We start from the raw sequence: 12,666 nt of genomic DNA on the forward strand, positions 1-12,666 counted from the left end.
TTTTGTTATGAGATGTTACAATCTTTAGCTTTTAAATATTTTGGATCAGTCATTAACAATATACTGTATGTGATGATGTCATGAATTTTAGATCATACCAAGTCCCGGCCGTGTATCCGGCTAAACAGAAACGATTAACTCTAGTCGATTGTTATTTTCTTACAACTTTTATCAATTGCTTTATACGCTGATATATACAGTAAGAAATTGATACAGAATACAAATCCAATTGCTTGCAAAGACATTTCGATTGCTTGAACTATAAGCCTTTGGAATTCTTGGGGCAGCTTAAAGATGGACTGCCTTAATGGGAATGGGCTTTGTAGAAACGGCTCATGATCTCTTGCCTTCACTTTTTTTTTTTAACTTAAATCTGAGTTTCTGTTTAATTTTGGTTCATGTTCTTAATCTTAGTTTAGTAAAATAATTTATAAATCAATGTTATACAGTAACAAAATTATTATCTTCGATGAATCGCGCTTTCTTTTTTTGTGCAACCAACCATTTGATTTATACTTAAAACTGAAATCGTTACAAGGGAAAGAGCAAGCCAATTCAGAACTTGTTTTGCCAAAGTATCTGCAACTAAACTGAAATCGCACCTTTTCTATCTTTCTTTATCAAACAAATTCAAAAAATATTTAGAATATTTATTCTATTTGGAAACTCGCATTTAGTATTTTATTCTTCAAAGCAAATTCCACACTAATAATATAAGACGTTGATAGAAAAAAAAACATTAAATCTCATTTTTCGTGTTTTACAAGAAATCTGATAAAACTAATAACGCGATTAAGAAAGCTAATAAGTCTTCGTCCGCAATGTTGACTGACCCATTCTTCGTTCTTACTCCCTTTCTGTTTAGTTATTTCGATTAAATTAAATAACACTTTTGCAACAATATATAAATATATATTATGTGTGTTAATGAGAGTTCTAATATATGAATGTTGAATCAGTTGAGATTTAAGAAAGACATAAGTTAACTAGTCCAGCACTTCAAATATCACTCTGAAATTTTAGCTTGAGTTCGAATTCCCATGCATGGAGCGAGGTTAAAAGAAATCAATGCAAGCGGCTTAAGATACATGATTTATTACCAGTAAACATTATACTAACAAACTTAAGAAAATAACTAACCATAAAAGGGGGGAAAAAACATTCTAGACCATATAATATACTCGAATATACGAGCAGTTGAAATTGTGAAGTACATGCACCCCACTTGTCTTTTAGAAAATTCGAATTTTCACTCGCTATACCATATTGATACGCCTCAATATTGGTACGTAAACTTCCAATCAGTTTCCTATCCTATTCTATGTATATCTATATATTAGTATACTATTCAAAACAATATGTTATATACAGTTTTCGTTGAAAATTTGCTTAGAACATAAGGCTGCAGGCTGCAGCCGACATTAAGCGTGTCTATATAAGACCCATACTTTTGCAATTCCAACATATTTTCAAAAAGCGCACACACACAGAAAAAAAAAAATTTCAATCATCACCAATTTGTTCAATAACAAAAAAAAAAAAAGAGAGAGAGTATCGTATTGCTGACATGGCAAAGAGCAAGGACGGTTCGCTACTAAATCGGTTGAGACAAGCCGTGAATAAAGTAAAATTCGTGTTAAGTTTCAAGATAAACAGCCTCTGGGGTCTTGTACCGATGCTTGGTTCTTCCTCTTCTTCTTCGTCTCTTCGGTTTAGTTTCAACGATAGACCCGGTTTAGCAGGGGCTTGTACCGAGGAGAATGAACCGGATTCAACCGGTTCTTCAAGAGGAGCGTTGTGTAGAGCCGGGAGTTATGATCCATCTTCAGACGAAGACATAGACAGCAAAGCTGAGATGTTCATAGCTAATTTCTACAAGCAGCTTAAGATTGAGAGACAAATCTCTTTGGAACTTAAATATTGTTTGGGTAATAATCAGAGTTTCAACTACAGGTCGCCTTAATTTTCTCATTATTTATTCATTCGTTCATTTATTGTAATTAATAATAAGATCCCATAATTTTCATTGGGTCTTAGTTGATGATGGGGCCTGCTATTTTTTTTCGTGGTAGGCTTATCCGTTTGTCAGTACTCATTTGTGAGTCACATTTATTCATTTACATTTTATAATTTATGAATGTAATGATCTCATGAGAGAAAAATGTGATGATGTAATGTCATTTGATCGATTTGTGTATTTAAAGCTTTTGTTACTACTTGTTAACATATTATAAGCTTTTGCTTCTAGATTATTTTTAGCTTTAATTTCCATCCAAATATATGGTTAACAACAACAATGTTTCTAAAAGTCATTTTGAATGTCATAATCCTATAACCATTAAAGAAGTAGCTAACGTTAGAAAATTGTACGTTTTTGCTAATTTTTTTACACTTCATTTGATATTTTATATTGCACTAGAAAATCGTGGAATTCGAAGTTGTGTTGGTATCTTAAACACTTGAGTAGTCGACTATGATTTCATTTTCAGTAACTATCTAGACCACACATGGTGTAAATTTGGAGATAAAACTAGGTTATACCAAGACGTTTTCAAATTTCATTTACTACTGAGAGCATCCGATACCCGGATCATATTCACGCACAATCTTAAGGAGCCTACATGCATAAGTTTCTTCCGATCATCAAATCTTCTTGTCTTAATTTTCCTATTGAGTTGTGGTCCATTAGCCTACTACATTCTTCTAATGGATATGACCTACTTGGGCTGAATCTGCTGAATATTTATCTTTATTGGCGAATGGTTGACTTTCCCTTCTAGGCCCACACAATAACAGAAATATGAAATACCGACTCCGATGACCAAAAGTAATAATCCAATTTCACCACACTTTTTATCGTTTTGACTTTTGAAAATGAAGTCAATGAAGAAAATAAGCATATAAAATATTCAAAAAAACTTAGGCTAGAGATCAAATATTCTTATGAATAAACAAATCTAATATCGTGAAGCAAAATCGATAGATATGAAAAGATGAAGTAATTCATAAAGATCTAAAGCAAGTAGAGAGAAAGAGGTAAAGTGCTACATTAAGATCTCGAAAAAGTCAACGCCTTAATTAACTTTATAGAGAATAAGTGGCAAGATGAGACTGTTACGGGTCACGAAATTCGAAGCCGACCACGTTCTTAGTTTTATTTTACCAAATTTAAATTTGACTCCAATCACCCAACTTTCAATTTTGCAAGCTATATGTTATAATTTGTTTTTTTATTTGAAAGAATATGTATTTATATTAACATTCTTGGCCAGACGTTAGGCTTAGATCCACCACTTTTTGCTTCCAACTAAATCGCATATAGTACCAAGTACCAACAAGACCTAACAAGTTGAACTAATTTGACTTATATTTGTTGAACGATACTAGACAATAGATATGATAATTCCATGAGAATCCAAATTTCATTATAGATTTCTTTTTTAAAAACAGCATTCTATCGAACGACCGGTTTTCATAATTCACAAATTAAGCATAACTATAGTGAAATATACAAATCTAAAAAACTCGAATTTCATATTATGGTATTGGAGTTTCGAAATAGATGTAGACTCTTTCAACTATTGAGTTTTGACCAACTATTAGGCTGGATGAACTTTTGGTACTCAGATATTTACAACTAATTAGATTAATTATTTGTCATCTATATATAAACAAAAAGTGAATATATTACTAAATATAGATTACAAAAAAAGAAGTTAAAATTATGCTGAATCCACTATCATATTATAAATAAATAAATAGATAAATGCATGATAAATGGCGTGAAATACTGAAGCACTACACTTGCTTCGTTTACAAACTCTGCTTTGAACCTAGCTCACGTTCCTTAAGCTTCTCTAAAGCTCTTTTTTTGTTTCCCCATAACATCTAAAAAAACCCAAATGCGTTTCTTCTAAGGTAAAATTTTTATCGTCTTTTATTTAGTTTCTTCTTCTTCGCTCCTCTGTTTCAACATCTCTAGCTACCTCCATTGAAGAGGTAAGATGAAGTATCCTCCGAGATCGGAAGGCAGAAAGTTCATCATCCCTTCTTTCTTCTTCATCATAGCTCTCTGTGTATTAGCTTTCATCAACGAGATCAGATTCGACAGCTTATTGAGTTTCGGACGATGTGCTTTGTCGAATTTTCCGGCGAATAACGGTTCATTGGAGACTCCATTGTTGTCTTCTTCTTCTTCTTCAGATGATGATGAGATTAGGATTCTTATCGGAATTCTTACACTTCCTGATCAGTACCCACGTCGGCATTTTCTCCGGCTAATCTACGGTACACAAGCTATTCCCGACGGCGTTAAGATCGACGTGAAGTTCGTGTTCTGTAATTTGACTAAAGAAGACCAGAAAGTGCTTGTCGCTTTGGAGATCATGCGTTATGATGACATCATCATACTCAATTGCAACGAGAATATGAACAAAGGTAACTGGTTATCTCGGTTTAAAAGTCAAATTCGGTTCGGTTTGATTTAAATAATAGTTTGGTTTGAGATCGAATTTTCCAAATTCAGACAATTTCTCTTATTTTGGTTTGGTATAATCATAAAAAAGATCTTGGTAAATTTTGCTTTTCTTCTTTCTTGGTTAAATACTCTTGGTAATTGTTTGGTTTGGTTTTTGTGTAAACACTAAACACCGCATGTGCTATTTTCGTCACCTAGACTTCGGTTCATGTTATTTATATGTGATAGATTTTCGGAAACTCTTTATTAAAGATAAGAAACATGTTCACTCTCAAAATATTAGTTTGATGCTTAAGCAACATCCGAATACTCAATGCTAAATCTATGCATTAATTTATAAAAGTTTTCTTTGGGTTTGTCTGTTTTAATTTGGTTTGATTTGTTTCATTTTATGTTCACCCATAGACTGTTGATATCAAATATTGCCCAGTTTGTTTGCTCATTTGTCATTTGCATCTAGATGATCCATTTAAATGATCCATTTGGATGAGTCATTTGAGTGATGCACATTACAAATGAGCAAACAAACATTTAAATGAGAAATTGATAAATGAGTAATGAAAATGAGATTTTACGTTTTTGGCGAGAAAATTAGATTTTACGTTTTAACGGAAAACAAGATTTTATGTTTTCTACGAAAAAATAAAATTTTATGTTTTTTGACGGAAAAACAAAATTTTACGTTTTTTGACGAAAAACAAAATTTTACGCTTTTTGACAGAGAAAAACGAAATTTTACGTTTTTGACAAAAAAAAAACATGATTTTACGTTTTGACGTGAAAAAAAAATTTGTTTTTGAAGGAAAATCAAAATTATATGTTTTTAACGGGAAAACGAGATTTTACATTTTTAACGGGAAACGAGGTTTTATGTTTTTTAAGGGGAAAACGAGATTTTATATTTTTTTACCAAAAAACGAGATTTTACGTTTTTAACGAGAAAACAAACTTTTACGTTTTTAACGGGAAAACGAGATTTTATGTTTTTAACGGGAAAACGAAAATTTACGTTTTTAATGGGAAAACGAAATTTTACGTTTTTAACGGAAAGACAAGATTTTATGTTTTTTGACAGAAAAATGAGATTTTATGTTTTTAACAGAAAAACGAGATTTTAAGTTTTTAACGGAAAAACGATATTTTACGTTTTTTACACGAGATTTTACGTTTTTGACGGAAAGCGAGATTTAACGTTTTTAACGTTAAAACAAGATTTTACGTTTTTAACGAGAAAACGAAATTTTATGTTTTTAACAAAAAAATGAGATTTTACGTTTTTTGACGGGGAAATGAAATTTTACGTTTTTGACAGGGAAACGAGATTTTACGTTATCTGATGGGAAAACAAAATTTTAGGTTTTTGACGAGAAAACGAGATTTTATGTTTTTTTTACAGTAAAACGAGATTTTACGTTTTTGATGGGAAAACGAGATTTTATGTTTTTGACGGGAAAACGAAATTTTATGTTTTTGACGGGAATACGAGATTTTACATTTTTTTATGATAAAACGAGATTGTACGTTTTTTACGGGAAAACAAGATTTTACGTTTTTGATGAAAAAACGAGATTTTACATGTTTTATCGAGAAAATGCGATTTTTTTGACTGAGTCATGTTCATCCAAATGCTTTAAATTGAATCAGTTGGATGAGTTTCAAATTTCTTCATAAATTTATAAGTCATCCAAATGATTCATCTAGATGTATCATCTAGATAAGTCAATTTGTGTAATTAAACAAACATCATTTGACTGATTCATCTGGATGATCCATCTAAATGAGCAAACATAACAGGCTCTATCTAGTTTTCTGTTTGGTTTGGATTCACCTTATTTACCGTTCGGTTTATTTAGTTTGATTCATTTTCTACTTTCTATTACGATTTTTTTTTGTGGTTCAATCTTTAGCAAGGTTTAGTTCCATTTAGACCGGTTTACGTAACCGAATTGGAACAATGGTAGGATTTTCAACTAATTCAATTTTTTTTCCAAATGTATCCACAGGCAAGACGTACACTTACTTCTCAAGCTTACCAGACCTATTCAACGAAACCAATTCACAAAACCCACCGTACCATTATGTAATGAAAGCCGACGACGACACATACATAAGACTAGAAAGCCTCGTCGCATCTTTAAGACCATTACCTCGAGAAGATCTCTACTACGGCTATGTCATTCCATGTCCAAGCATGGACCCATTCGTACATTACATGTCAGGTATGGGTTACTTAGTCTCATGGGACATCGCGGTTTGGCTCAAAGACTCGGAGATTCCCAAGAAGCATCTAGAAGGTCCTGAAGACAAAGTATTTGGCGATTGGATTCGAGAAGGAAGACGAGGAAAAAACCGGTTTAACGCTAAATGGTCCATGTATAATTTCCCCGAGCCACCAACTAGGTGCACGCATGAGCTTTGGCCTGATACTATCGCGGTTCATTTGTTGAAGAACCAAGAGAAGTGGATACGGACGTTGAATTTTTTCAATGTTACTAGTAATCTTAAGCCTTCTAAATTATACCACATACCGTAGATAGTTTTTTTTCCTTTTTCTGTTTGTTTTTACCGGGTTATTATACATAAAATTGTTTTTATAAAACTAGAATCGATTAAGTCTTTTTGGTTCGTGAAAGAAAAACCATGATCAATATTTGATTTGGTTTTAGATAACAGGGGATCGAAAATCGAACACGGAATCTTTAACTATAGAAGTTTATGAGTCGTTAAACTCTTGATCAATCTTTGGTTTGGTCTATGAAAAGCTCTGATCGGTTGAATTTTGCTCTATTCTCAGCATACATATATTCATAATTAAAAAACTTAACATTATTGCCAAAGGAAATTACCTATTCTAAAAATTAATTTCCTATTTTTATTATCAAAACGTGACTTTTCCTTTTTAGTTTAAGGTTATGTTCATTCCCTCTTCTCCAGATTATATAGATCATAGAAGAAAAAGAAAATGAGTGAATTAATGAGATTCTCTGCGGGTTTAATCCACAATTTCAGTCTCTCATGATCTATTATATATAATAACAAGTCATGAGTCATGACGTAATCATGCATAAGCAGCTGGTCGATCTAAAATCTTTATTAAATTCGCATGATTTATTTTCGTAATGATTCTTCTTAATATGCTTAATATTTCATACATATACAGTATATACTATCTTTTTACTGTTTTTAAAAAATTCTGCAAAACCGTTTTCATTTTTTTTTTTGCTTCCGCGTATCCACCCACTTCAAATTCGGTGGCTGCATTACAATTTTCATTTTTTGACGTCGCATTACATTAGCTCATTAAAGTAAACTTGAGTTCTTTTTTTTTTTTTTTTCATTTATGATACTCAAAAACGAGAAATGTACGTTTTCTTCTACTCTAAACTTCATTTTTTCTAAGTTTGAAGGGAAGATCCATTTTTGTCATATGCAACCGGTTTTAGGGTAAGTTCGTCATTTTCGCAATAGCTGAAGAAGGGAGGCGGCTTGGGCGTGAATGGGCCTCACGAACTGGATACAACTGTGCCTGTGACAGAAATTATATCACAGACGAATTAGCAAAAGGGTTTCTCGAACAAAAGAAAAAGCATAAGAGCTCGTGACCTAAAGAACCTCACTGCCAAGTGACATTATCATTGCTCATCGAGAGCGTTGGTCTCTCCCTTCCCTTTGAGTTTCTCGAGGCCAAAATTTTTTTTAACTTTGCTGCTTACTGTCTTCTTCGAAGGAAAAAAAAATTAGCCGCCGTTGCCTGATTCCCGTCGCCTGATTCCATCACCGAGGCGACGGAGCTGTTAGGGTTTATCGAGCAGTTGGGAAGCGTTCTTTGATATCTATTCGTCGATCTTCCATTTGCGTAAGGAATCTTTCCTCATATTCTCTTGTTGATTTTTGGTGTAGTGCGAATTTGATTGTTTTTTTATTCTCCGGTGGTGACTTGTGTAGAAATGAGTTTAGGTTCGGATATTTTGTGATTCATGTGGGCTAGTTTTGAGTTAGATTATACGAGTGATTGCGTGAAGGGAATGATAGATTCTGGAGATTGGCTTTTGATCGATTCGATTCTCTCGATCTCTTTCTCGCCATTTTGTGTGTGTGTGTGTTTGCTTCTATAGATAGTTTCGGTAGATGTGGTTGGATATCTGTGACTGAGGATGACATATTCTGATCACTTTTGTGACTCTCTTTGATATTCCGATCATTTGTATAGAAGAGATCTTTAATTGTAGGAATTTAAAATATTCCTACAGAACTTGATTAATCTAGAGCAATGTTGTAACTTGGAACATAATTTTGTTGTTTTTTAATGTAAATTTTTGCAAACTTGTTATCTTTGATATCCATACTCTGTCCAGCAGACTTATGATTCTGCTTTGCTTGTGAATTGTGTCAGTGTTGCTGCGTCTCTTTTCTACATCTGAAGATGGGAAGCAGTCCAGCTCCATTTCCAGAGATTGGCAAGAGCGCCAAAGGTAAGTTATCAAATTTTGGGCACTGCTTTGGGATGCTCTCTGCGGTTCGCATTGTTTCTCAGTGTTGGCCATTTTTTTGACTATTTGATTTATCTGCAGATCTCTTGAACAAGGATTATATTTTCGACCAGAAGTTTACTCTGACAATGCTGAGTGCCACAGGAACGGTATGTTGGATATCCATTTTGAACGTGAATAGATTAAATCCGTCTTATAGAAAACATAATTTGCTTATATGACCTGTTTTAAGATTATCATAGAATCTGTACTGCTACTTATTTTTCTGGACCAAAGCTAATGGGAGAACTTAAGAATACTTGCCTTGTATGCTTTTGAATCGTAAAATGAGTGCAGTATTTCGTAGAAGCATGATCTTTGATAGCTAGTATATCCAGCTCATGTATATACTTTAGTTTCTAAACATGGCTTTTGATGTATCGTAAGTTGGAGAATATTTGTCGTGATTCTTGTATCATAACCTTGAACCTATGTAACAATATGCATAATGAAATTTTATTTCCAGCAGGAATTTGTGGCTACAGGTTTGAAGAAGGATGATTTCTTTTTCGGCGACATTAGCACACTGTATAAAGGTCAAAACACCATTGTTGATATGAAAATCGACAGCCACACGAGTGTAAGCAAAAATATCTGCAGTGATACATGCTTTCTGATCTTTTGCACCTTAGCTTTCCTAAACCATATTACTGAACATATATATGCAGGTGTCGACGAAAGTAACCGTCAAAAACATCATGCCTTCTGCTAAAGCTGTTATCAGCTTCAAAATACCTGATCACAAGTCTGGCAAGGTGAGTGCATAGCACATATGAGGAACGACTATTATTAGTAGTCTTAAGTCTTCTGAATATGTCACTCAATTTTTGTACTCTTGACCAGTTTCTTTTGCTATATTTCAGTTGGATGTGCACTATGTTCATCCTCATGCTACGCTCAATACCAGCATTGGCCTAAACCCAACTCCTCTGCTAGATCTTTCAGCAACTATCGGAAGCCAGGCTGTTTGCCTTGGTGGTGAAGTTGGTTTCGACACAGCTTCCTCGTCACTAACCAAGTACAACGCAGGAATCGGTTTCAACAAGCCAAACTTCTCAGCCGCGCTCATACTGTAAGTAAACAACATGACATGGTCCATTTTTTCAATCTGGTTTCATGTTTTGGCTTTTTTTTAGTGGAACTAAAAGACTGTGAGTTTTCAGGGAGGATAAAGGGGAGAGTCTGAGAGCTACTTACGTCCACACGGTGAACCCAACCATATCCGTTGGTGCAGAGCTGATCCGTCGCTTCTCGAATGATAACAACAGTTTCACAATCGGAAGCTCTCACTCTGTGGATAGATTCACAACGGTGAAGACGAGATTATCTACGAGCGGGAAAGCAGGGATGGTAGCACAGAGAGAATGGAGACCGAAGTCGCTCATAACTTTCTCAGCTGAGTATGACTCAAAGGCTGTGGCCTCTTCACCGAGGTTTGGTCTAGCTCTAGTCCTCAAACCTTAAAAGAAGAAAGAGCTCTCTCTGTTTGGAACACAAATTTAAAAAGATGATTCGATTTTTTCTTCTTTCACCAAGTGCTGAAAACCGCCCCCCAAACGAAGGTTTGTAGGGTTAATTAGATCACTTTTGCATTCTTATTCTGTGTTTCATTGTGATGTGAAAGAAAAGGGAGTGAGAAAACCCGACCTTTTTTGAAATGGAAACTTGTTTTTTTTGTTTCTTTCGACTTTTTGTTTCCATTGATCGAATCTGTAAACGAATCCGTCATGCCAGAACTAATCCATCAGGATTATAACAAAAAAAACATAAAGATGTGATGGAGCAATAATTGAAAGTTGAAGTTGATTTACAATTGCTTCCATAGTGAATGTATATATATTGACATAAACAACTAGTAGTTAGACATTCGGGAGGTGAAACTTTATCATATGACTCTTGAAATTTTTGAATTAATTCAGTTCCATATAATTTCTAGTCGAAGCACTTTATCAAGAATCATATAACGATTTTCAACAACAATATGCGAAGATACACTATGACTATATGTATTTGGCGTATTATTAAATTCGATTTTCTTATGGGACTCAAATATCACGATTTGGAAGTAATATTATAATTACTGTTTGTGCCATTGAATTATCTGCAAATGACAAATGTTATATCATTAGTCCAACCCATCCAATGTTCTCACAGTATCTGTCAAACTGTCTTGTCTCTCCAATTTTCTATTTCAACTTATTTACCGCACATGAAATGTTTTTGCCTCTTTTATTTTTCAAACTTTACTCATCTAGTTCGAATTAATAATACCACTATTCTCAATGAAAAATGTATTGCCTCTGTAACTTCGTTTCTAATCACACATTTGCATGCTAAAATATGATATTTAAAATCACAAACATATACCAAACTATATTTTTCTTCTTTATGCTAGATTTTTCACAGATGAGTTAGCCAGTTATTTAGCTGTACCTAGGTATGTTCATTGCGGGTAAAATAACAAGTAAAAGTGGGTAAGATGGGATAACGAACTGTATTTAAAACAAAAAAAAAATCGGGTTGACAACAAAGATGCCTAGTAGAGTAAGTGTTGTTAAAATCATCTTTCGAACGAATAATATGGATGACGAAAATCATTATCTGAATGGAATTTTTATTATTATATTGAAAAAAGAGGTAGTGTTTTTCTTTAAAAAAAGTTAGATAGTTTTGTAAAATGTTGGGTAATTTCATATCATTTAAGATCAATTTTAAATAGTAACTACCCGTTTCGCGTATATCCAACCCGACCATCATCCGTTACAATCAATTACGTTGATCCAAAGGAATGATTTCAGTCTGCAACAACCCCAAAATCATAATATGTTTTATCTGAAAAGTTATGGATAACTTGGGCTGGATACGGTCAGGTCAAAAACGCTCTTAACCAACATATGAACATAATTACCTATACCTTTCACTTCACTTCTGCAACAACCCCAACATATTTTAACCTTATTCACTTTTGCAAACTATCACATCATCACATCAATTCTTTACCTTTTCATATTCGCACCTCGTAGAAATAATACGTTTTGTTTGGTATAATGGAAATCATAATATGTTTTACCTATTTTTACGATCAACAATTCGTTTACTTCGTTTTATTCAATTTTACGCTGTAAATTTATAACCAAACCTAACACAAATAGGTTCCTTCTTTATACGTACTTAGAACTCATTCGTAAACTTAATAGTTTTAAATCGCGTGAAGTACGTTTGTTTTTATTTACAATAAAAATGTGAATCCAGAAAGGAAAACACTTTCTATTCTTTTTTTTTTGGACGACTTAAATTTTTGAAAGGTGACAATTTTGACACATACGAAATCCGTTACAAATGTTCTCAACTTTGTGTGTCATCATTATATAAAAAGTCTTTTTTGTGTGTCAATTATCTAAAAAGTCTAAAGACATTACTTGATAAAGAAAAAAAACGCAAGGAAAAGTCTAGAGCTGACTAATCCATTATTTAAGAAGTATACGAAAACAAAAAGGAAAGTCCCAAAACATATGTTGACTGTAAATCACTCAAATCCAGCAACTCCATTACTCATAGCCTTATATTAATCCAAAAAATATTTTTTTCCAAAACCAAAATTCTTGTTTTTCATATTTCTCCTCTTCTTTTTTTTACACTTGTTCTCTTTCAACGTCCCCA

The 12,666-nt window shown here is 33.4% G+C and overlaps 3 protein-coding genes across 4 annotated transcripts; all 3 read left to right on the forward strand.

The window, feature by feature from the left end:
* The first annotated feature begins 1,273 nt into the window (after positions 1–1,273).
* On the forward strand, positions 1,274–2,208 carry LOC18016657. Its single transcript, XM_006401135.2, has one exon. It carries the CDS (start codon positions 1,568–1,570, stop codon positions 1,961–1,963), a length of 396 nt encoding a protein of 131 aa, XP_006401198.1. The 5' UTR covers positions 1,274–1,567; the 3' UTR covers positions 1,964–2,208.
* Positions 2,209–3,838: 1,630 nt separating this feature from the next.
* On the forward strand, positions 3,839–7,038 carry LOC18016658 (hydroxyproline O-galactosyltransferase GALT3). The gene is made up of 2 exons (XM_006401136.2): positions 3,839–4,437; positions 6,481–7,038. The coding sequence occupies exons 1-2, from the start codon at positions 4,005–4,007 to the stop codon at positions 7,008–7,010; spliced, it is 963 nt and encodes a 320-aa protein (XP_006401199.1). The 5' UTR covers positions 3,839–4,004; the 3' UTR covers positions 7,011–7,038.
* Positions 7,039–8,156: 1,118 nt separating this feature from the next.
* On the forward strand, positions 8,157–10,693 carry LOC18017085 (mitochondrial outer membrane protein porin 4). Of its 2 annotated transcripts, none has more exons than XM_024156894.1 (7): positions 8,157–8,333; positions 8,871–8,949; positions 9,049–9,116; positions 9,473–9,586; positions 9,675–9,761; positions 9,870–10,078; positions 10,170–10,693. In XM_024156894.1, the coding sequence occupies exons 2-7, from the start codon at positions 8,901–8,903 to the stop codon at positions 10,468–10,470; spliced, it is 828 nt and encodes a 275-aa protein (XP_024012662.1). In that variant the 5' UTR covers positions 8,157–8,333; positions 8,871–8,900; the 3' UTR covers positions 10,471–10,693. The 2 variants fall into 2 exon arrangements, with proteins under 2 accessions (XP_024012662.1, XP_006401200.1); XM_006401137.2 differs by having other exon boundaries at positions 8,158–8,333; positions 9,476–9,586.
* The last annotated feature ends 1,973 nt before the right edge of the window (positions 10,694–12,666 follow it).

This window comes from Eutrema salsugineum, unplaced genomic scaffold (genome assembly GCF_000478725.1).
Source record: "Eutrema salsugineum unplaced genomic scaffold, Eutsalg1_0 scaffold_2, whole genome shotgun sequence".
In the NCBI taxonomy this organism is placed as follows: domain Eukaryota; kingdom Viridiplantae; phylum Streptophyta; class Magnoliopsida; order Brassicales; family Brassicaceae; genus Eutrema; species Eutrema salsugineum.